This window comes from Zootoca vivipara, chromosome 1 (assembly GCF_963506605.1).
Source record: "Zootoca vivipara chromosome 1, rZooViv1.1, whole genome shotgun sequence".
NCBI classification, from domain to species: domain Eukaryota; kingdom Metazoa; phylum Chordata; class Lepidosauria; order Squamata; family Lacertidae; genus Zootoca; species Zootoca vivipara.
In genome coordinates this window covers 20,356,796-20,380,443 of record NC_083276.1, presented here as the reverse complement: position 1 = coordinate 20,380,443, position 23,648 = coordinate 20,356,796, and the positions used below count along the sequence as shown (strand labels likewise).

Below are 23,648 nucleotides of genomic sequence, written 5' to 3'. Positions count from 1 at the left end.
AATTTAAACTTCACCACCGTACTGTATATGTATTTCTGTGCATGTTATTTGCTGGAGAACTGCACCACACAATATAGAGAAGTCTGAATTGCAAACCAGGTGCCTTTGGCTTTCCCAGTGTGGCTAGCAAGAGGAAGTCCGGGTCACAGAGTCCTGCGGTGTGGCCACTGCCTTCACGCACAATGGTCATGATCCCTGCCTGTAACTTACTGATATGGGTATGAGAAAATCTTTCGGCAAGAAATATTAAAAATGGGAGCCACATGGATAAGGTAGAAGATGCTGCACCAGCAGGGCGACACAGGGCCAATGCATGAAATGCCCAGCAGCTCAGTGGAGAATGGCATTGCAATGGATTTAAGGTTCACCCTGGGAAGTTGCAACTGTGGCTTCTACAGGGCAAAGGACAGCTTAGTGGTTTGGGTGATGGCAGTAATTTTAGATAGGGAAAGGAAGTTGTATGGAGATAAACCCCGATCTAGCTGGTTCTCAAATAGCTCAGTTGGTTAGAGCGTGGTGCTGATAGCACCAAGGTTGCAGGTTCAATCCCTGTAAGGGACAGCGGCATATTCCTGCATTGCAGGGAGCTGGACTATCAGGGGTGGCCAACTCCCAAGAGACTGCGATCTACTCACAGAGTTAAAAACTGGCAGTGATCTACCCCCTTTTTTGGGGTGGTCAAAGTTGTTGAGTTTTTTCAGGGAGGAGGTAAAATGTTGAGCTTTTTTTTAGGGGAGCCACAGTTGTTCTGCTGCTTTGGGGGGAGCCAATGATCACCAGTGATCTACCGCAGACGTCCAGTGATCTACTGGTAGATCACAATCTACCTGTTGGACATGCCTGGACTAGATGATCCTGAGGCTCCTTTCCAACTCTGATCTATGATTCCCTCTCAGCATGCAAAAGATTGGTGCCTTTTTGGAAATATTTGAGGGTCCAAGTGCAGCAGCAGCAGCAGCAGCAGCAGCAGCAGCAGCAGCAGCAGCAGCACATAGGTAGGACAGGAATGTCTTTGAACTGGCATGAAAAGACGGGAGGAATCAAAATATTTGTACCTACAAAACAGGAACTATCACTGCAAAAACCAAACGTGAAAATTTGGTGCAGCATCAATACAGTCTAATACTGAAAGGGTTTTCTGGGGTGTTGCAGCCCAGCCTTAGCAGGTGTGGGGTGGTCCCCATCTCCTACCTCCCAGGTTTAAAGTGACATGGAGCGTTAACATATGCTTACTTGTAGCATATGTAGTGAGCCAGCATGGCAAAGCACCTGGACCAGTAGCCTCAGGAGATTAGCTAGTTCATCCTCAGGTTGCCTTATCCTCATTTATCACATTCCACCACACCTCCCTCCCACTTATTAGGATGATGTCCCCATCTCCTGGTTGGTTGGTTAGTTGGTTTTCCCCCTTCATCCCCTCCTACCCTTCACTAAGGATGGTCGTCTGTCGATTTCAGTTCCTCTCCATTTCTCATCCACTCTTCAGTTCATTTTTCCACGAGTCCGCATCAGTTTGTGATCCTTAAAAAAAGTCCTCATGCAAATGCATTGGCACTTAATGTGAAGTTCTCATGAGTTGGGAGAGGGTCATTCTGGATGCCCCCCCCCCGGGTCGCTTCATATTCTCAGCTCTTATATCTGTGAAGCTTAAATGTAAAAGGGATAGCTCAAACTAGTCCCTGTCAAGGTAGTGGCTTTAGCTGGGCAGTTCACTGCTCATCAGCATCTCAAAGAATGAGCTAAGTGATGGTGCTCTCCCAGAGGCGGGGTAGGCATTTCCCCACTCCCCTCATCTGGCTGGAGAGCATGTGAACCTAGGTAGAAGAACAATGGCCACAGTATTTTGCGAGAGTGTTGGTGCTCACCTTTAAAGCCCTAAACAGCCTTGGCCCAGTATACCTGAAGGAGTGTCTCCACTCCCATTGTTCAAGTCCAGCTCCGGAGACCTTCTGGTGGTTCCCTCACTGCAAGAAGGGAGGTTACAGGGAACCAGGCATAGGGCCTTCTCGCTGGTGGTGCCAGTCCTGTAGAACGCCCTCCCACCAGATGTCAAGGAAATAAACAACTATCTGACTTTTAGAAGACATCTGAAGGCAGCCCTGTTTAGGGAAGTTTTTAATGTTTAATGTTTTATTCTGTTTTATTATTCTGTTGGGAGCCACCCAGAGTGGCTGGGGTAACCCAGTCAGATGGGCAGGGTATAAATAAATAAATAAATAAATAAATAAATAAATAAATAAATTTATTATTATTATTATTATTATTATTATTATTATTATTATTATTATCTATTAATGAGAGAGCTGGCAGACTGGATGCTAGTGGAGTTGCAAACAGCACCTTTAGGGGCAAAGAGCAGCTGTCTCCAATTGAACTATTAGTAGGGAGGAAAAAGCTGATCTCTTCCCCATGTGCTGTGGTTCCAAACACCAGCTTTTTTTTCTGGAAGAGGAAATGCAATGAACACAGTTTGAAAAGAGGCATGCCTGACCCATAAAGGACCACTAAAAGAAGATGGACCAAATAGAAATGTGTGGCTTTTATTCACAGCTCTGTAGGGTCGATAACTCTGCCAAGGAACAGCAATGCATTTATGCTCGTTTCATAGATCATAAAAAGGAACGGCCGATTCACCCGGATGACTGGCGGCAGCGAGTATGCCATGATTTCTGACCCACTGGCAGCTACAGCTTCGGTCCCCCACTCATCCACTTCAATAGCTGCTCTTTGGAGAACCTAAGAACGTTGGAAATGGATGAGGTTTCATAGTAAAGCGGCCTGCATTTCATGCAACACTGATCTCCATTGGCCATTGTTATCTGGAGCTGATGGGAGTTGTAGTCCAATATCTGGAGGGCGCTATGCTGGGTAACCCTCATGGGAGTCAGAGATTTATATGAGAACAGGACTCCAGCCATCGTTGAAGCAGCTTCAAATAGCACAACCGTTGCCAACATGCTTCCCTCACTTTTGGGGGGTTGGACTACAGAACATCTAGACTGAGGGCATCAGGTTGGCAAAGGCTGAGATAGCAAGTTCAGAAAGGTGATTTTTGCCAGCACCATGGCAAAGAGAGAAGGTACCAAACTTCTGCTTAAACTGCACCCTCTCTTGGTCTCTCAAGGCTGCTCCATCACTGCAATTAATATATAAAAAAACCTTCTATGTTAATTGCAGTCATGTTGTCCCATTCCAGCAAAGGTGGTTATCCACACAACTGCAACAACTTTCTGCACACAGAGGACTCTTTGGGATTGGGTCCTGCAAAAGTGAAAATGCCTCAAATCCAGCACGGGAGTCTGCAAGTTATTGGGTAGGTCAGAGATACGTGCAGACCACCAAAGCAATCTAAGCACCGTCACTTTTGATTGCTTTAAATGGGTGATCAGCGTTGTCTAATCTGGCAATGCCAATCTTCTTCCCAGCACACTGATACTGAACAAATGGCACACAGCCATGTGCCTGGATCTCAACGTTGGGGCAGTTGTGCCTTGTGAAATGGGATAGCATGCAGTTTTATGCAGGAAAAGTGGTCACACTTACCTGGGATACTTTTACATCTCTCTCATTTGTGAGGTGGCTGAGGTCTGCTTCATTGGAGAAAAGATCTTTAATTCCCAGATCTTGAAGCAATTGATGCATGTGGTATTTCTGGTCTAGCTTGAACTTTGGAAAGTAAATGTCCATTTTCCTGTAATGCAAATAAACAATATTTGGTGACGAATGTAAGTTGAATGGAGAATATGCATAAAAAAACTGCTCATTGTGCACATTGACTGGACAGCTATGAAGAATGGGCATAAATGAACATTGACAAACAGGTACAGTTCCCATATTGCCCAAAGTGAAAATCTGGACAAAAGTTGTTGAGCTTTCATTTGTGGGGGTGAGGTAGGGAGTCAAAGTTGCTCAGTTGTGTGTTTTTTCTGCTGATGTTGTTGAGCTTTTAATGGGCTTTTCTGGGTTTGTTGAAGTGTTTTTTTTAAAAAATAAAACCCTGCTTGCCATAGGTCCAGGTTTTCCCAGACATTTTGCCGATTCACAGAAATCCCCCTGGACTCCATTTTCAAGCCTGTTTCTCGGCTGTGTCCAGGGAAATCCGGACATACGGAGGCTCTACAAGCAAGGGATTTTGTTTAGTGCCATCTCAGTCTGCATACTCTCTGAATGAACTCAGGGAATATGCAAAGCAATTAGTGTTGCTTGGTCAGTGTGCATATTCTTCTCTTGGAGACTGCACATTCAATTTGTATAATAAATATATCATCTAAAAGACTGTCAATGTGTATAATATATCATATAAAAGATTTGGCATATCTGCTGATCCAGTTGACTCGCAACTTATACACATTTAACTTGAGTGAATAATTTAAAAAAGAGGATGGGCACGGGAGGGGGTGATATCGCCCCCCCCCATTGCACTCAACTTGGGAGAGCATTTTGAGGTATAAGGAGAGTGTTTGGTGGCCTTAGGAAGGTGTTCAGAGGCGCAGGGAGTGTTTTGACTATACACGATTTTGGCTTTATGCACTATCCCCAGAATGTAACCCCTGTGTAGGAGAGTCAACTATATCATTCAGAGAATGCGGGCTTTGACAGACATATAAAATCTCTTAATGGTAGTTCATTTGTTCATACAAGTGTTCATTTGTGATGTCAGGAGCCATGGGAAATGTAACTTCTATGGTTCCCATCATTGCTGCATAGTGTAGGAAGTTTGGGCCTAAATACAGGAATGAATATATATACGGTGTGTGTGTGTGTGTGTGTGTGTGTGTGTGTGTGCGTGTGTGTGTATATATATATATATATATATATATATATATATATATATATATATATATAATTACACACACACACCTGTTTTTGTGTTCCTGTGCTTGATCATTTCCCAGAAGAAAAAGCAATGAACTTGTCTTTGCGGAAAAGGTGACAAGCTCCAGGGACCCATCATAGTTAAACCCCTTTCCTTCCTTATTCAGGTACATTGCCCTCTTTCTTTCCTTCTCCTTTGAATATTCTAGCTTGCATCAATCTAGCATCTTAGCAACAAAAAGCACAACATTTCCTGTACCTGCTATTCATGGTCCTAAGCCAAGACTCCACCAGCTCATTTGTTAAATGGTCTTCAATGGACATAGAATCAGCACCCTTCTCAGGTATGACGATCAGCATGTGTGCGCTCCCTTTGTATGGCAGCTTCAGCACAACACAGCTCAAGCTCTTATCGACTGTGATGGCAACCCTCTCCGTCTTGGACATCATCGGCACTTGGACAGTCCTGTAATTGTCAATATAGAAGGTGTCCAGTTCTGTGTGCTTGGGAGGAAATGGGTGTAGCCAGTTGCCTGAGAATAGATCACAGAAACACAACCATTTATTCTATAACGCTGACATAATCCACATCAGCTGCAGGAACCTTCAGGGACAATCCAGACAAAGCCAAGTCCCCATTTATTGCCATTTCAGCATGTGCTTAACCCTTCCGCTGAAATGAATGGGATTTGAAAGCATGTGTAACTTTGGCATGGTTGATCACTGCTTTTCTAATAGGGTTCCTGGTGTATAGCCCTCCTTCCCAAGCCATGCCCCCGTTGGCCATACTTCATACATATTTTTGTCGGGATGAAAGGTGTCCTTGAAGTGTGATGATGCCTCAGGCTTATATGGGGGGGGGGAGAGTATGGAGATGGGGTGTGTGTGTGCATGTGCAGGAACTAGCTTATTGTACAAAAATAAGGTTTACATTCATTACTGTTCCTACTTTTGCCTCTGGTCCTGCCTGGAAAATTGCCCAGAAAGGAATGTGGCCTTTGGGTTATCGTAACACTTTCAAAAGACTCTTGTTTGTCTCCACCCTGAATAGTTGGCTAGATAGTTCAGTTGATTAGAGCATGGTGCTGATAAGTTGCAGGTTTGATCCCCAGAAGGGACAACTGCATATTGGTTGGATTGGATGATCCTCAGGGTCCCTTCCGATTCTATGATTCTATGACATCTTTTCCTCCCCACTCCACATAGTTTCTCTTCTTCTCTACGAGTCACCTTCTAGACCTCCCAGGCTTGCCCTTTCAGTCACAAAAGGGGTGCCATCCTGCATATTTGTAGGTTGCTTAAAGCCCACCAAAGCCAATAGAGCTTCTGCAGCCTCCATGTGCTCAAGATAGCTCTAGCTTCTTTTTCTCTATTCAGTACACTTTATATCGCAACTCAACAATTAGTGAAGGAGTGAAAAATCAGAACAGGAGCTAAAAATATAGAAGAGAGAAATTAGGGGATATTTAATTGCAGTGTCTTTTGGGTTGCCATGGAGCCCTTTGAAAATATTCCTGACAAGCAACACCCAATGGCTGGGAACATTCCTTGCAATCTTTTTCTCCACTTATTAAAAGGGTCGACAGAAATTGAGGGAGGACGCAGGCGGCCTTGATTTTTGCCGCTGTGCGAAATTCTGCAATAGCAACGAGACCACGTGGGTCCGCATCTATACGGCATCCCAAGAAATGTGCTGATGACCACCAACCTGGATGACTTTGAAAGAGGATTAGGACAAATTCATGGAGCAGAAAGGCTCTCAATGGCTACAAGGCACGATGGCAATGTTGTACCTCATGGCTGGAGCTAGTGCACTTCTGAATGCCAATTGCTGGGAATCACAATTGAGAAGAGTGATATTGGCATCTGGCTGGTCACTGTAAGAACAGGATGCCGAACTAGTGCCAGACCCACCAGCTTCCTCTTTGAAAGTCATGTAAGTTCATGGCCATCACTTGATCTTGTGGGGGAAAACTCCTTAGTATCTTCGGGGTGGGGACACAACACGGGTGGCGCTGTGGGTTAAACCACAGAGCCTAGGGCTTGCTGATGAGAAGGTCGGCAGTTCGAATCCCCATGACGGGGTGAGCTCCCGTTGCTCGGTCCCAGCTCGGTCAAAAGCACATCAAAGTGCAAGTAGATAAATAGGTATTGCTTCGGCGGGAATGTAAACAGCGTTTCCGTGTGCTGCTCTGGTTTGCCAGAAGTGGCTTAGTCATGCTGGCCACATGACCTGGAAGTTGTACGCTGGCTCCCTAGGCCAATAAAGCGAGATGAGCGTCGCAACCCTAGAGTCATCCACGACTGGACCTAATGGTCAGGGGTCCCTTTACCTATACCTTTATCTTCAAGCAGCACATCTTTAAACTTTGAATTCACTCCCACAAGAGACAGTGACAACCGCCAACTTGTATGGCTTTAAAAGAGGATTAGAGACATTCATGTAGGATACGGCTATCAATAGCTACCAGTCATGACAGCTAATATTCTGCTTTCACTGTATGCCTGTGAATACCAGTTGCGGGGAATCACAACTGCTGTTGCACTCACATCCTGCTTGCAGGCTTCCCGTTGGCCTCTGTTTGGCCACTGTGAGACCAGCATGCTGCATTTAGATGGGTCATGGGCCTGTTCCTGCAGGACCCCTCTTGTATTTTTATGTTATGTTCTTATGAGAGGACCAGCTCCTACATTGAAAACTGCAGGGAGAGCTGCAGTGGACATGCACACATTTTAAGAATCCTATTTTCACTTCCTGAAATTCATTGAAATACATGGGGTGGGGGGGGGGGAGAGCTCCTTTTCCAACTTCCACTGCCTGCATGGAAGATTGCAAGCAGATTGCAAGCAGAACCCAACTTCACCCTGAGTGTGGTTCGAAGGTTCACATAGCTACACTACATTGGTGAGAGGTGACTGGTCACTCCTGTTTTATAAATTTCGTTACTGCTTTTGGGGGGCATTTATGGCAACAATGCTAGCTTCAGATACATAGATTTCTCTGGAGTAGCCCTAGTCTAGGGATGGGCAGCTGGTCCCTAGAGCCCCTTAATGAGAAGCAGCTGACCCTTCGGCTGCCGATAAAGGAACAAGAGAGATGAGAGAAAAGGAATGATTGTGGTGATAAGACTTGCATGCCCTCCAACATTTCTCCAGTGAAAGTAGAAATGTTGACTGCTATTTTTCTAGAAAAGGAAGTGCTGGAACTCACCCTGAACACCTCCCTCATTCTCTTAGAATGGCAATGGCACCCACCTAAGAGGGGCCAGAACTGAGTCCTTGTGAGTTCTGGCTGAAAAAAAGCCCTGGGGACATCCTATTCCATACCCTCCAACATTTCCCCAATGAAAATAGGTAGGTCCTAAGGAAAAGCAGGACATTGTGGGATCAAATAAGAAACCAGGATGGCTTCTGTAAATTCGGTACTGTCCCTGGAAAATAGGGACACTTGGAGGGTCTGGTCTTGCTGGTAATGTAGAATGGCAGGCAGAAAGACTCTTCCATAAACCTAGCTGTTAACCACATCTCTGTTCACCTCTTAAGAAACGAAACAAAAAACAGCAAAGATATTTATGATCACAATAATCGTTACCTTTAAAGAGAATGCAGTTCACCAGGATGATTCTAGCCTGGTGATCGACTGCATCAAACAAGCTAGGGATTTTCCCTCTAGTCTTTTGTTTCACATGTTGGTTGATGGCAGTTTTGGCATGAGTAGAGTTGTGGAAATCAACCGTCAGGAACTCCATATCGAAGTATCGCTTGGACAAGTTGCGGAAGACGTCTTTGATCTGGAAGCCTTTCTGGACGAAAGAGAAGCTGTCCTGCAAAAGAGTGAAGTCCTTGTTCTTGGCGAGGCTGACGCTTAGCTGCTGGAACAAAGATGGTAGCCGGTTCTCTTTGTCATCCAGAAGGTGGAGGTTTAGAGTCTGAATCATTTGCTGGTGCGTCTCTCCTTCAGAAGCCAGCAAGAAGGCTGCCAAAGCGAAGGACAAGGACAATGGGGAAAAGAACACATTGTTGTCATGCTTCAGCGCTATTTTTCTGTAGAGATTGAATCCAAAATTGGTGTTCTTTTCGGTGAAGTTGCGCATGGAGGACTCCAGCACAAACTCTTCCCCAGATGGATCTGGCACAGTATTATGCAGGGATAGTTTATCAGTGTCATTGAAAGGCCAGAGGTTTAGGATGAGACTCTGCTCTGTCTCCACCCCTGAAACACCAGCTGTTTCATTTGATAAGCACATGCCAGCCCACAGTTCAAATAAGACAAGAAAAAAGGCAGATTTCATGTTGGAGTACAGCAATGAACTTCTTTCTGGTGAATAAAATGATAATAGGTCAGAGAAATGGATGAAAATGCTTTATTCTTGCAGTCAAACAAAAGGCCAGTAGACATACAGTATATTTCAGACTCTCCAAGTGTCCCTATTTTCCAGGGACAGTCCCAGATTTACAGAAGCCATCCTGGTTTCTGATTTGATCCCAGAATGTCCCGCTTTACCTTAGGACATCCCTATTTTCATCAGAGAAACATTGGAGGGTATGGAGTTATGCAATGCCTGAGCCAAGGAGATAAGTAACTATACAACCTTTAGAAGCCATCTGAAGGCCGTCCTGTAGAGGGAGGTTTGGAATGTTTAATGTTTTATTATGTTTTTATATATGTTGGAAGCCACTCAGAGTGCCTGGGTCAACTCAGTCAGATGGGCAGGGTATTATAACAACAACAACAACAACAACAACAACAACAACAACAACAACAACAGAATAGGACATCCCTATTTTCATCAGAGAAATGTTGGAGGGTATATTTTATCCCATGCATCATACTCATATCTAATCTTTTCTCCAAGATTGGCTTCCTTAACCTGGGGTTCCCAGATATTGGTGGACTCCAATTCCTATCAGCCTTGCCCATTGACTATGCTAACTGAGAATGATGGAAGTTGGAGTCCAACAACTTCTGAGCATCCAAATTCAGAAAAGGCTCCTCTAAGGCTGCATTCACATTATAAATTTAGAGCACATTCCCAAACCAAGAATCCTGGGAACTGTAGTTTACCCATTACAGAGCTACAATTCCCAGCACATTTAACAAACTGTGTATGGTGAGTACACAGCCTAAGATTAAATAGGCTTCCCCCACATTTTATCCTTGCGGCAATCTGCTGGTTAAACTAAGAGAAATGCTGCCACCCAAGCCACTTGCTGAGCTTAATTCTTCAATTAAATACTTAGTGACTAAGTTTTTAAGTCTTAGTCTGAGGCTGAACAATGTGAATGTGAATGAAAAGACCCCTGCAATGCCAGTCTCAAATAGGTAAAACAATGACATTCTGATTAGATGAAAAATTAAAAATGGGGTGTTCTAGGTGTGCACTTTGGAATAGACCTGAACTAGGTCTGTTTTAGAGGCACATTCAAAATAATGTGGGTTAGAAAGCAGGGTCTCCCTCCTTCAAGGCTCCCAGAGGAAGAAGGAGATGTGTGAATGCAGAATAAGAAAAGAGCTTGGTTTTAAATATTGCTTAGCTCGAATGTAAACAACGCAGGGATACCAGTCTGAGAACGTTTTAAAGAGTCACATGGCAAGCATTAAGAAAGCATTGCCTGAGACCCTGGAGAGCTGCTGCCAGTCAAAGTAGACAGCACTGGGCTAGGTGGACAAACAGCCTAACATGGTATATCGCAGCTTCCTATTTTTGGTACAGCTAGGTATTCCAAGCAAATGGTGCAGTTCCATCGTTGCTTGTAATGTAAGGCATTAATCCCAAACATTTTAAGGATTTACCAATGAAATGCCACCACTATAGACAATCTTATAGGGATTGCTTTTGGAACAAGAAAAAAGTTCAAAAATACAGAGGAGAATCCCTGTGGAGCTATTCACATTTTCCCTTAAGGCATTCAAAAGTAGGAGATACTTTTTGAACTGCCCTAAAACACACACAAACCCTCAGTGTTTAAAATACAGCAGTGAATTAACTAGTGACCACTTTCAATTGACCTCCCTTCCATTATATTCTTTTAAAATGCATTTAGATTTGCAAATCTTACCAATGGGACAGCTTCTCTCTTACTTTTCTGACTCCCGTGCAAATCAAGTTGCAATGTTATTAATTCCAAATGAGTGAGATCCTGAGGTAAATATTTGCTGTTCCAAAGTGTAGCTTCATATTTTTGTCTGTTGCAAATTAACTAAAGGACAAACAGGACATATGACTTCCAGAGAAGGAAGTGCTGCAATGCCAGACAGGTTCCAGTAAGCGGCATGTGGAGTCAAAAGAACAACAGCATGAAAGGGCTTTCAAGAAGTTTAACGTAAACACTTCTGAAAGGCAAGACCAAAGTTGGTTTCCTGTCCACATACTTGGAAGAACAGCACGGTTTTGGTAGGTATTGAGCACTGATTCTCAAGAACATGCATCTCAGAGCTTTGAAAGAACACTTCTCCCACAGTTGGCTTCCCTTGCACAAACAATCTTGGGGTATTATTATTGTCAGAGAAGGCTGTGGCTACTCATGAGTAAAGACGCTCCACTCCGTCTTTTCTTTCAGAGTTTTATTGTGCATGCTATTTACAGTGCAAGAGTATCAGGAAACATGACTGCTCAGTCCGTATCAGAACCTCGCAACGGCTTCTTCCTGGTCTTCGCCCAACATAAGAGCCTGGGGACCCTAAAATTCCGCCCCCTTGCCCTACGGGTAGTAGTGCGCCTCACGGACACCCTGTGTCCGATGGCTGTCTCAGCTCCTCCTCCTTTAGCTTTCCCTCAGAGCGGTGCAAGGGCTCTGTAGCATACGACAGCCCTCTCTCCACTCCGCTCATTTCCTCATTCCTCCCCTCTGACTCGCTACTTGTGCTGACGCTGGGTGATGAGCTGGTGAAAATGATGGGTGGGGGCTCTCTGTAAGGAGACCCCCTGACAATTATTATTATTATCATTATCATCATTATTAGGCAATTTAAAGTGTTTATTGTAAATTATTATTATTAGGCATTTTAAACGTTTATTATAAAACTGAACACTATCTTGAAATGCCAGTGGGAGCAAAAAAGTCAGGAACAGCAAGACCTAATTCTCAGGGGTGAGGGAATTCCACAGGCTTGGGCCCAATACAATGCATTCATGCCTTCTAGTAGTTATGAGCCACGGGGGACCGTCAAAGGAGACCCCCCCCCAAAGATCTCAGTGGTTGGGCCAGGATATAAAGAACAAGGCGGTCCTGGAACCATGTTGTGAAGGGCTTCATAAAGAACCTTGAAATGATCCTGTAGCAAAAGGGAAGCCAATCCAAGCATCTAAGCCCTTAACCTATGTGCTGGCAATGGCCTTCTTAAAGAGCACCAATGAAGTAGCGTGTGACCTAAGTTGCATTACCCAGAATCACTGCAATGGGGACCTTCCTCAGTCGCAGCCCAGAGAGAAAGAGCAGACTAGTGTCAGGTTTAGCGCTTCTCCCACACAAGACACGGAATGCTGGCAGTTGAAGTAGCTGAGGTTTATCCTATATAATAAAGTCCCTGTGTCTCTGCATCCAGATTCCGTGTGTCCCGTTTTCCGCGCTACTGAGCATGTGCCCCACGGACACGGATTGGACGCAGAGACTGGATGCACACAGAGCCAGGGGGGGGGAAATGCGGTTCTCTCTCCCTCAACGGCTTCCCCTCCAAACTGCTGTTCCGCGCCTCGCCTTCCTATTAATGGCGCGAGGGGAAGAGGGGAAGGGACCGTGAGGGATTGAGATACGAGTGCGCGTTCCCGCCGCCGCCGTTCCCCACCCCATCGCCGCATCCCAACCCCTCCCCCCACCCGGCGTGTGGCGGGCTCAGCTCTGGGTGGGTTGGGAAAGGCGAGGAGAAGGAGGCTGCTTTCCCCCCTTTTTTTCTCTCCTACGCTCCCCCCCCGATGATCAGCAGCAAGCGGGCGTCACGCACACACGCTCTATCCCTCCCTCCCACCCCTCTGCCTACCGTTTCCCTCGCGGTGCAGGGTCAGAGGCAGACAGAAGCGGGGACAGCGCATGGGGGGGAGGAAGAGCAGCCCGGGGGGGAGGAGATGTTTGACAGGGAGCAGGGAAGGAGGGGCGGGTGGCAGCCACCTGCCGCCCGCCCCTCTTTCCCTGCTCCGTGAAGCATCTCATCTGCTACCCCGTGCCTCCGCTGCGTTCAGCAAGAAGCCGGTGGCAGCGGAGGGATGCTGCTCATTCTTCCCCGCTAACCCTTCGCAAAAGCAGGCTCGAGCCCAGGTGGAGGGCAGGAAGGAAAGAGGGCCCTGGCCGCCCCTTCCCCGCTCCCCTGCCTAGGCATGGACCGCAGCAGCGGAGGAGGAGGAGGAGGCGGAGCAGCGACAGAGGAGCAGCGCCGGTGGCAGCCCAGGAGAGTCCTGGCACGTGTGGGTGGAGAAAAGAAGGGAGGGGGAGAGAGGGGGGAATGGGCGGGGGGAATTGCATGTTCTAGCACCCGTTAATTTAACGGGCTTCAAGATACTAGTTTCTCAATAACAGGCTTACAGCAGTCCAAGCTTCCACAGCTCACCCTTTGCCGTCGGAGTAAGTTGACTCGACTGGCTTCTGACCCCTCCCAAGGCCAGATATACGCCACATCCTCCCCCTCCTCCTGCTGGCCCACCTCTGCTCTAATCACTTGCTCCATCTCCTACTTCTTGGCTACTCAGGTGCAGCCAATTCCGCCTCTGGAGGCGGAGACTCAGGTGCAGCCAATTCCTCTTCCTCTGGAAATTCCTCTGTGCTGGGCGTGTCTCTGACAACTAGTGTGCCTATCTCAGTAGCACTGAGCTCACCTTTCCTTACTGCACACTGGGTCCAGGCTACCTTGGGGACCACCTGAACCCTTGAATCCCAGCTTGACCACTGAGATTATCTGTACAAACGCCTCAGGTTACAAACTCCGCTAACCTGGAAGAGATACCTTGAGTTGAGAACTTTGCCCCAGGATGAGAATGGAAATCGTGTGCTGGCGGTGCAGTGGCAGCAAGAGGCCCCATTAGCGAAAGCAGGCCTCTAGTTAAGAACAGTTTCAGGTTAAGAACAGACCTCCGGAACGAATTAAGTTCGTAACTAGAGGTACCACTGTAGGAGCATTGCTGGTTGCCCCAAATTGGTGGGGCTCATTTGACATCAACACAAACCTGAGCCTTCTGTGTTATTGCCCCTTTCTGCCAATAGAAATTCAGCAGGTGCCTTCTCCACTAAACTTCTTCATCACCATCATCTGAACCATCATCTCTGTGTGGAGAGACTAGGATGATAAAATCGATCTGGAGTCTTTAGAAAAGATGGGCCTTGAACCCAGTTGCAATATTAACAATAAGCATTAGAGCACATCGGCTGCAACCTTTTACAAGCGGGAGGGGGGCTCACAATCAAAAGCTGGTGGCAAAAAGCTTTAAGATTAAATACCATTTCATTTTAAAAATATGTATCTTTTGAAAACAGCTGGATATGCCATTTTAAATGGCTTGATTTATGCCTCGTTTCTAGGCTTATTCAGTTTCTAGGGAAACTGAAGTTCCACGCTTACTAAAATTGCACTGAGTTCAATTGTACCCTGCAGTTTCTTTTAAAAGCATGCATTCAAATACATAGGCCACTGCTGTGCAATATTGAACTTTACTAAAACGAACTGGATAAAACAATTTTTTGAAAGCCTTATATAATCTGCTAGGGATAGAAGCATCTTCAGAAGCATTTGGATGAACACCACATAATTCTTGGATGGCAGCCACCCACCCAACATTATTGCACCATTTCCCGGAATCTGCAAATCTTGCAAAATGAACAATGAACAGGTGAAAACAGAATGAGAAAAAGTGAGTGAAAATCACTAACAAAGACATAATTCGTTTAGAGCAACAAGAAATGCTGCACAAGACTTTTTGCATTAGACCAAAGTAGGAGAAATCTTGTCATAGTCTTTGAGAATAATTTCATGCACTCTTTCTAGCATTGCTAGTATTTCTGGCCAATTTGCCTTCATGATATTCTATCCAAAAGTAAAAACCTCCTTATTAAACAAATTCCAAAAAATGGTGCAATGGCCCTTGACAGAACATTTGTCATCCAATAATTGTGTTCTGTTCCTACAACATTTGGTGAACTAAAAAAAAAAAAAGAATTTTATTGCACATTGCAAAAGTTGCAGCAGAGGGCAAATGCACCTGTCTGGATTATGTCTGATGGGAGCATAAAAATGTGGGATGGTTCCATCAATTCGTAGTTCACAAGCTCTTGAAAATATTTGGGAAAGAGCACAGAAAACCCTACTCAGTGATGGCAAAATAAATAAATAAATTGCAATTGTAAAAAATAAAGATGCCATTTAGAGGCTCTTGTAATCTGTATGGTGGGGTGGACTTTTGCAAGCTACAGGTGAAAGCCTCATACATCATACGGTAGCACATGCAAAGGATTCCACTGAATATTCAGGATGGTTCAGGCACAGAATGATGATTTTAAGTTGTGACCAAGAAGCAGGTGACCCGGCCAAGTACAAAATGCAGAGATCATAGTCCTCAGGAGTTTCCCACAAAACAACCCTGAACATTGCTTCACCTCATTATAGTCTGCCCATGGACTGTCTCGCCAGAGTGGTGCATGCTCTAGTTATCTCCTGCTTGGACTACTGCAATGCACTCTATGTGGGGCTACCTTTGAAGGTGACCTGGAAATTACAACTAATCCAGAATGCGGCAGCTAGACTGGTGACTGGGAGCGGCCGCCGAGACCATATAACACCAGTCATAAAAGACCTACATTGGCTCCCAGTACATTTCCGAGCACAATTCAAAGTGTTGGTGCTGACCTTTAAAGCCCTAAACCAGGGGTCAGCAAACTTTTTCAGCAGGGGCCAGTCCACTGTCCCTCAGACCTTGTGGGGGGCCAGACTATATTTTTTGGGGGGAAATGAACGAATTCCTATGCCCCACAAATAACCCAGAGATGCATTTTAAATAAAAGCACACATTCTACTCATGTAAAAACACGCTAATTCCAGGACCGTCTGTGGGCTGGATTTAGAAGGCGATTGGGCTGGATCCGTCCCCTGGGCCTTAGTTTGCCTAACAGCCTCAGCTCAGTATACCTGAAGGAGCATCTCCACCCCCATTGTTCAGCCCTGAGGTCCAGCTTTGAGGGCCTTCTGGGGGTTCCCTCTCTGTGAGAAGCGAAGTTACAGGGAACTAGGCAGAGAGCCTTCTCGGTAGTGGCGCCCGCCCTGTGAAACGCCCTCCCATCAGATGTCAAGGAAATAAACAACTATATGACTTTTATAAGACATATGAATGCAGCCCTGTTTAGGGAAGTTTTTAATGGTTGGTGCTTTATCGTATTTTAAATATTTTGTTTGAAGCCGCCCAGAGTGGCTGGGGAAATGAAGCCAGATGGGCGGGGTATAAATAAATCATCATCATCATCGCCTAACGTTAAGGCTTAGCTCCTTAGCATCCTTTCAGTTATTGGAAGAGAAATGCAGATGGCTTTTGTTCAGATCCAGCTGGCGCCACTAGATGTCATGGAAGTCCTTTGCAATTGGAAGTGGTGGAACCAGTTTGATTACATCCCTTTCTATGCCTGGAAACAGATGGTGCTTCCGTGTTCCCAAGTGTTAATGTATATACAGGTCTTACTTTGTTGGAGTGGCATAGGATGGAGCCACACAGCAATTATAGCACAGCAGAAATGTAAAAATTCGAGTCTATGAGAAGAAAACGCTGAGACTTTGAAGCTTAGATGACTTAAATTCAGGTGGCTCTTTGTAAACCGGTTTGAGGTTTTTTTTCTTTTTCTAATCAAGCAGTGTATAATTTTAACAAATAGAATCTCATAGAATCATAGAGTTGGAAGGGACCCTGAGGATCATCTAGTCCAACCCCCTGCAATGCAGGAATATGGCAGCTGTCCCTTATGGGGATCAAACCTGCAACCTTGCTGTTGCCAGCACCACGCTCTAAGCAATCGAGCCATTCTGTTGGGAACATAAAACAATGGCTTTAAGGAACCTCCATTTTCAGAGGCAATATATCACTGAATACCAGTTGCTGAGAAGCCACATCAGTGGAGGGCTATGAAGAGCCTAGGAAGCGCCTAGGCTGGATCAGAGCATAGGTCCAACTGGTCCAAGCATTCTGTTAACTCCCCCCCCCCCGCCAAAAAAAAAAACAACTTCAAAAATTTACCAGAAATCATTTTATGAATATATGCATGTGCCTTTATGCACCTAAAATGTCTTCCTTCTGAGGTAAAGTGGCCCTCTGCAAGGCTAGCTGGATTATTTACCAATGAGATAAAGCAGAACAAACAATGGTGAAATGTTGTGAGCCCACACAGCCATCTCCATTGAGTTGCAAAATGCTTAGTGACTGAGTTACAGGATTGCAGTGTAGGGGTGGATGGCCTCACTCATTAAAACACAGCTATAGCATCCAAGAGGCTCCAACTAACTTGCATTAAGGGTAGAACGAATGCCTGGTGTAGGAAATCCTGTAAAACCGGCCTCATCTATTATGGTCTGAAATTTCCACCCTGGCACACAGCCCAGCTGCCAAAAAGAAGAAGGGCAATTTAGCTGGGAGCAGGTTGAGGTGACTTCTTCAACTTCCTCACTCTAGGAAATATCTATGCAGTAATCTTTGACAGTGCTAAAATTAGTACTTCGGCAGATTTCATTGCATTCGTTTGACGCCCCCCTGCAATTTCCACTAATGTAAAAGAGAAGTTCTTTTACATTTTAGTCATGCCTTAAAATATTTACCGACCCTCTATGTGTTGACAAAGAAGCAAGTTGTGCCGAGCTCAGAGGGACTTACATACCCCTGGGATAGCTCAGTCGGTAGAGCGTGAGACACTTAATCTCAGAGTCGTGGGTTTGAGCCCCACGTTGGGCAAAAAAGGTTCCTGTGTTGCAGGGGGTTGGACTAGATGATCCTCGTGGACCCTCCCATTTCAACAGTATGTGGGAATCGGAATGCAGCCCTGGAATCCTGGGATGGATCCTGGGAAAATCATGTTGCTCTGAGGTATTGTGGGCAGTCAAAATGGTCAGCTGTGTCCCAGCCACGGCTAGTGGATAAGTCCACATTAGGGCTGGGCGATGTATTGATATATCATCCCAAACCGGTTTGAAGTCCATGCTTTGATATCGGTTTCATATTTTTGGACCTGACTATATATTGCGAATCAAATCATGGTCTGTATGTGAGCGCGCTATGCAAAAATCACGATGCGGGGAAAAGGGTGAAGTTGGCCAGTGCCTATACACAGCTCCATTCTTATTTCAGACATTGTGATATATCAGTATATCACAATGTTTAGATGGTGATATATCGCAAAGTTGAAAACCAGATATCACCCAGCTGTCAGGGACTGGGCAGAGGAGGAATGGTGGAGACTGCCTCCCCATCCTGACCCTTCCAGGGAGGAGGAAGAGGAAGAAGACAGTACTGTATAGATTTACAACAGGGATTTGTGGGAGGTCACAACTCAGAGGCGGATGAGGGGATAAGTTGGGAAATAATGGGAAATGAGGAGGAGAGGACAGAAGCGGAGAGGCAGCTGGCTGACATGGTGTCACCAGAAAGCACCTCAGACTCCCCATCTCCCAGAACCCGGCAAGCCTTAAAAGTAGGAGAGCAAAGAGCTCAAAGGCAGAGGACACGTGGCAGCACCCAAATGAGGAAGTGGGAAAGCCAGGGGTGGAGAGTCACTCAGGACAATGCCATTATCCAAGAGGCTGGGTTCTACAGCCTCTCTGTAAATAATGAAATGAAAAAGGACGGTAAGAAACCTTTCCTTGTCTTTATACTTTTCTGAGCACCCAGCAGGGAGCTGCTGACAGCATCCTGACACCAGCCCTGCTGTTTGCCCCTGCGCAGTGGCGAACAGTGCTGCTTGGCTGCCTGGGGCGGTACATAAACAGACTGCCCTGGCGCGTGCGTTGTGACATCACAACGTGGCCTGACGCACGCGCCGTGATGTCACGATGCATGCACCAGGCCGGACTGCGCATGTCCACACACGTGAAGTCCATCCGCGGTGGTGCGTGAGGGCAACGGCAGATGGCGCGCTCCGCGAGGGCGGCAGCGGGCGAGCTCCATGAGGGCGGCTGCAGCGGCAGGTGAGCTCTGCGAGGGCAGTGGCAGGTGCATGAGGGCTGGGGGTGGCCGCGGCAAGGGCGTGCTCGGCTGGAGGAGGCGAGGGGCGGGCCAGGGGCTGGCGGCGCTGCCCCCGCACTGCCCCCATCAGACTGGAGCCAGGGGCGCCCCGCCCCGCCCCTCCCCTCCCTTGCTACGCACCTGCCCCTGCATAGTTCCATCCTTATTTCAGACATTGTGACCTATCGGTCTAAACCAATGAGCCTCTTGGACTTGCTGATCAGATGGTCGGCGGTTCAAATCCCCACAGCGGGGTGAGCTCCTGTTGCTCTGTCCCAGCTCCTGCCAACCTAGCAGTTCGAAAGTACGCCAGTGCGAGTAGATAAATAGGTACCACTCCGGTGGGAAGGTAAATGGCATTTCTGTGCGCTCTGGCTTCTGTCACGGTCTTTCGTTTCACCAGAAGCAGTTTAGTCATGTTGGCCACATGACCCAGAAAGCAGTCTGTGGACAAACGCCGGCTCCCTTGGCCTGAAAGCGAGATGAGCGCCACAACCCCATAGTCCCCCTTGACTGGACTTAACTGTCCAGGGGTCCTTTACCCTTTTTTACCTTTATATCACAATGTATAGCTGGTGATCTGTCACAATGTTGAAAATCAGGTATCATCCAGCCCTAACCCACCTCTAGATAAAACCTGCAGTTGGGGTTTAGAACTAGGGGGTGTCCTTAGCAGTGGCCCCCTGAAACTGGAGCTAGTGCTGTTTGCCAGCATCATGCTACACGTCTAAATGTTGGTGGAGGTGAATGTGAGAGGCTGCCTCAGCTTCCACGGGACCTGTTCCTCTTCTTCCTGAACAAGCCCATCAAATGGAGGTGTGTAATGTAATAGCATAGGCTCTGCAAGAGCAGAGATCGAGAAGTCCACCTTCTGTACAAATGGCTGTGTACTGGGAAAGGAATCGTTGCTGTGTGGGCGTTAGAGTGGGAGGCTGCGAAGAATGGCTGGTACAGAGAGGAAATGCAAAGAACGAACATGATAGAGACATTTGGGGGGGGCGGGGAGGACACAGGAGCAGTGAGAGGCAAAAGAACTGGAAAACACATACACACACACACACACACACACACACACACACACACACACACAAATTAGAATGGTCATTGTGACTTTTGGCAGAGAAAGCGCAAGCATTGTGTCAGTTGCTCATTTACACTCCCTGGTAGCTCTTGCTATTGCAGCATCAGAAGCAAGGAAAATCAGGGAGATAAACAAACTTTGCATGTACTGGATTCCACTGTGGATTTCAAGGTTCCCCCAAAATGTTTTCTGTAAAAGGCGAAAGGATTGATACGATTTGAAGAGAAGCCAGAAAATGTTTTCTGGAATGCAAGCCAGCCAATCAGGAGGATCGATGGTCCTTTGGCTCTGTTTCTGGAATTTAGGAGGATGGGAGGGAGGAGAAAGGGCTTCCTGACTCTCTCTCCCTTCTCTCTTCCCAACACGGCCACTCTTTCCCCTCTCTCTCAGCCAGTGCTGCAAACAGAATGTTTGCAAGCTGCCCAGAGAACATAAAGTGGAAACCCCCATCTCTGAGCATCAAGAGACTGCAGGAGTTCCAGTGCTGACCTGGGTTCGGTTTCCTTGGAATGAAGGTTGATGCAGTTTGTGGTGCTTTTAGGATATGCGGTTTTATTTACACACATGTACAACCTGAGCAGGGGGGGTGGGCCTCACAGCATTAACACTCCTGCAGATCTTGCTTCCTCATTGGGTTTCCAGGGAAGCCTCCAAGTCATAGCTTTGAGTCGAGAAACGAAGACCCACCTCTATGTCTCCAGTCATCATTGCCCTCCCCAGCATTTCCCTTTTGCTGCTGTTGGTCTCCTCTGAAGGAGAGATAAAGGAGGCAGCTGTAAATCACCTAGCCTACTGAGAAGACCCTTCTCTCTCTCAACTGTATTTAAAACAGGCTGCTGAAGTGCTCGAAGTGCTGCACCAGCAGTTGGAACTTTCTTTTCTGCTTTGCTTTTATGTATTTATATCTTCTCTAGTCTTGAATTTGTTCTGTATGTTATAAACTTCTGAATTCTGGTCTTATTTGAATTTGCAGGCATGCTTTGTAAATTTCCTTCTCCCCCCTAGACTCCACGCCTCACTGTTTTGCATTTTGATAAGTGGTTGTAAACCACTTTAAGCACAGCTCACCGTAGAAAGGGGGCATCTAAATCAATCGAATCAATCAAACTGACTAGCCCAGGAGCTCAGCTGCCAATGAAGCCATGTGTGTGTGAATCATAGCATCATAAGAGTTGGAAGAGACCACAAGGGCCATCCAGTCCAACCCCCTCCCGAGCAGGAAACACCATCAAAGCATTCTTGACATATGCCTGTCAAGCCTCTGCTTAAAGACCTCCAAAGAAGGAGACTCCACCACACTCCTTGGTAGCAAATTCCACTGCCGAACAGCTCTTACTGTCAGGAAATTCTTCCTAATGTTTAGGTGGAATCTTCTTTCTTGTAGTTTGAATCCATTGCTCCGTGTCCGCTTCTCTGGAGCAGCAGAAAACAACCTTTCTCCCTCCTCTATATGACACCCTTTTATATATCATGACTATCATATCACCCTTTAACCTCCAGGCTAAACATACCCAGCTCCCTAAGCCGTTCCTCATAAGGCATCGTTTCCAGGCCTTTGACCATTTTGATTGCCCTCTTCTGGACACGTTCCAGCTTGTCAGTATCCTTCTTGAACTGTGTTGCCCAGAACTGGACACAGTACTCCAGGTGAGGTCTGACCAGAGCAGAATACAGTGGTACTATTACTTCCCTTGATCTAGATGCTATACTCCTATTGATGCAGCCCAGAATTGCATTGGCTTTTTTAGCTGCTGCATCACACTGTTGACTCATGTCAAGTTTGTGGTCTACCACAAACATGAGAGGGAACAAGATGTAAGGATGGCGGCAAGGCTTGAAGCACACTTCACTGCAAGGGAGGTGATGGGATAACCTCACCATGTTGGAGCACACTCCCAACCGCAGACGAGCCACAGCTGTCAGAGAGTCATACCCTATATCCGACCTTAGCTCTGCCGGAACACCACACACTTTCTCTAACCTTCTGCTTTCTTAGTGGTCTGCCATGCCCTGCCGGGGGCCTCTGTCTACTTTCGATTAACCTTTGTTTAAGAGGAAGATGAGGTTATGGAAACAGGTACTGACATCACCTTGTGTCACCTCACGACCCTGTGGTTAGAGGATGTGTAAAGGTCATAGTCCAAAAATGTATCTGCCTTGTTCTGTATTTTCTGCTAATAAAAAGAGCCTCTGCTGAGCTTGCCATTCAGCTTGCTATGTGCACAGCTCACTTGCATCAACTCCCGACTCGTGTCTTCACTTCACGAAGGGGTTCTTCAAACGTTGTTGATGCAAGTATAGTGTAGCTATCCTTGCATATTCCTTCTCAAACAGATGGATGCCAGCATGCAAAGGAACTGACAGTCAAGGTAGCATATGTGTAGTCTCTGTAGGTGTCACTGGTAGGAAGCCAAGCTTGGGAGATGAATACTGCTATGATTTATTTGTCCAACGCGCACCTGCCATTGAAGTAATCCTGTCCCTGGAAACTGGAGTATAGTTTTAAGAGCTGGCTCCATGTGAGTATGATTTATTCCACACAAGTGACAGGGTTGGCAATGTACTTACAGGATGCTGTGCTCCTGGCTTGGCGCTATAGTACGAAATTGCTTAGGAAGTATATTATCTGATCCAAAAGAAAACCTAATGAAGGTGAGGCAGATTTGACTTCCGTTGGATACAGCAGGACTTAGGCGTGGGTGATTTCAGTGACTTTTTTTTTTTGGCACCAGTGCAATCATCTACTTTCCTGTTTTTTCCCATGAATCTAAAATCATCATCATCATCATCATCATCATCATCATCATCATCATCTTTTAAACAAGTATGTTAATATTCATTGTGCATACCGCTCAAGCCCCCTTTTTTCTCTCCCAGTTGCTTTCATTTTCTTGTTTTTGGACTCCTTTGTTCCAATTTAGATGACTTTAAACATATAATAATGATAAGCAAAATCATGGAGAATGTCCACCACTGGAGGTCCTGTGCCTCTGAATGCCAGTGGCTGGGAACCACATCTGGGCAGGGCACAGTTGCAGAAAGTCCTGCTTGTGAACTTCCCATGGCTATCAGATTGGCCACTGTAGGATCATGATGCTGGATGAGATGGGTTTTAGGTCTGATCTAGCAGGGCCCTTCCTACGCTCTCCTTTGTGCCCCCCAGACAACCACTGGATCTGACTGACTGAAGAGAGACCTATGTATGCGATTTTTGTCATCATAATCTGATGTGATGATGCCATGGGGAGCAATTAAACACGAGTCACCGCTGAACAGTAGTGAAGATAAATGAGGCGAAAGACAGGGATGGCCAAGAAGATGGGGCTGAGACGAAACAGCTGCCAGAGAAATAAAAGGGGGCATTTCCATGGTTCAGACCAGAAGCCTTCTCTTAGGAGATAGGGGGTGTTTATACTACAGATAAAAAAAGAGAGGAGCAAGTTTAATTGTTTTGGTTTCACTCAAAAATCAATAAAGATTGCAGTTTTGGTGACTGTTGAGAAATTGTGGTAACAGATTCTTGGGGCCTCTCTTGATCTCCTTTTTATTCTGCATTCATGACGATTTGTGCTCATGGT

At 46.2% G+C, this 23,648-nt stretch overlaps 1 protein-coding gene across 2 annotated transcripts in view; it reads right to left on the bottom strand.

Annotated features, from left to right (window-relative positions):
- Positions 1-2,249: 2,249 nt before the first annotated feature.
- The window catches only part of SERPINA10 (serpin family A member 10), a 201,224-nt gene continuing 179,825 nt past the window's right edge, over positions 2,250-23,648 (bottom strand). The window contains exons 1-5 of one of the 2 annotated variants that reach the window (XM_035106759.2): positions 10,876-10,994; positions 8,408-9,133; positions 5,075-5,348; positions 3,544-3,691; positions 2,250-2,736 (exon numbers count right to left, since the gene is read on the bottom strand). In XM_035106759.2, the coding sequence (XP_034962650.1) occupies positions 2,545-2,736; positions 3,544-3,691; positions 5,075-5,348; positions 8,408-9,107 (1,314 nt within the window). In that variant the 5' untranslated portion in view covers positions 9,108-9,133; positions 10,876-10,994 and the 3' untranslated portion in view covers positions 2,250-2,544. Of the gene's footprint in view, positions 2,737-3,543; positions 3,692-5,074; positions 5,349-8,407; positions 9,134-10,875; positions 10,995-23,648 lie in introns of those variants that run through there. The other variant, XM_060272089.1, reaches the window with a different exon arrangement.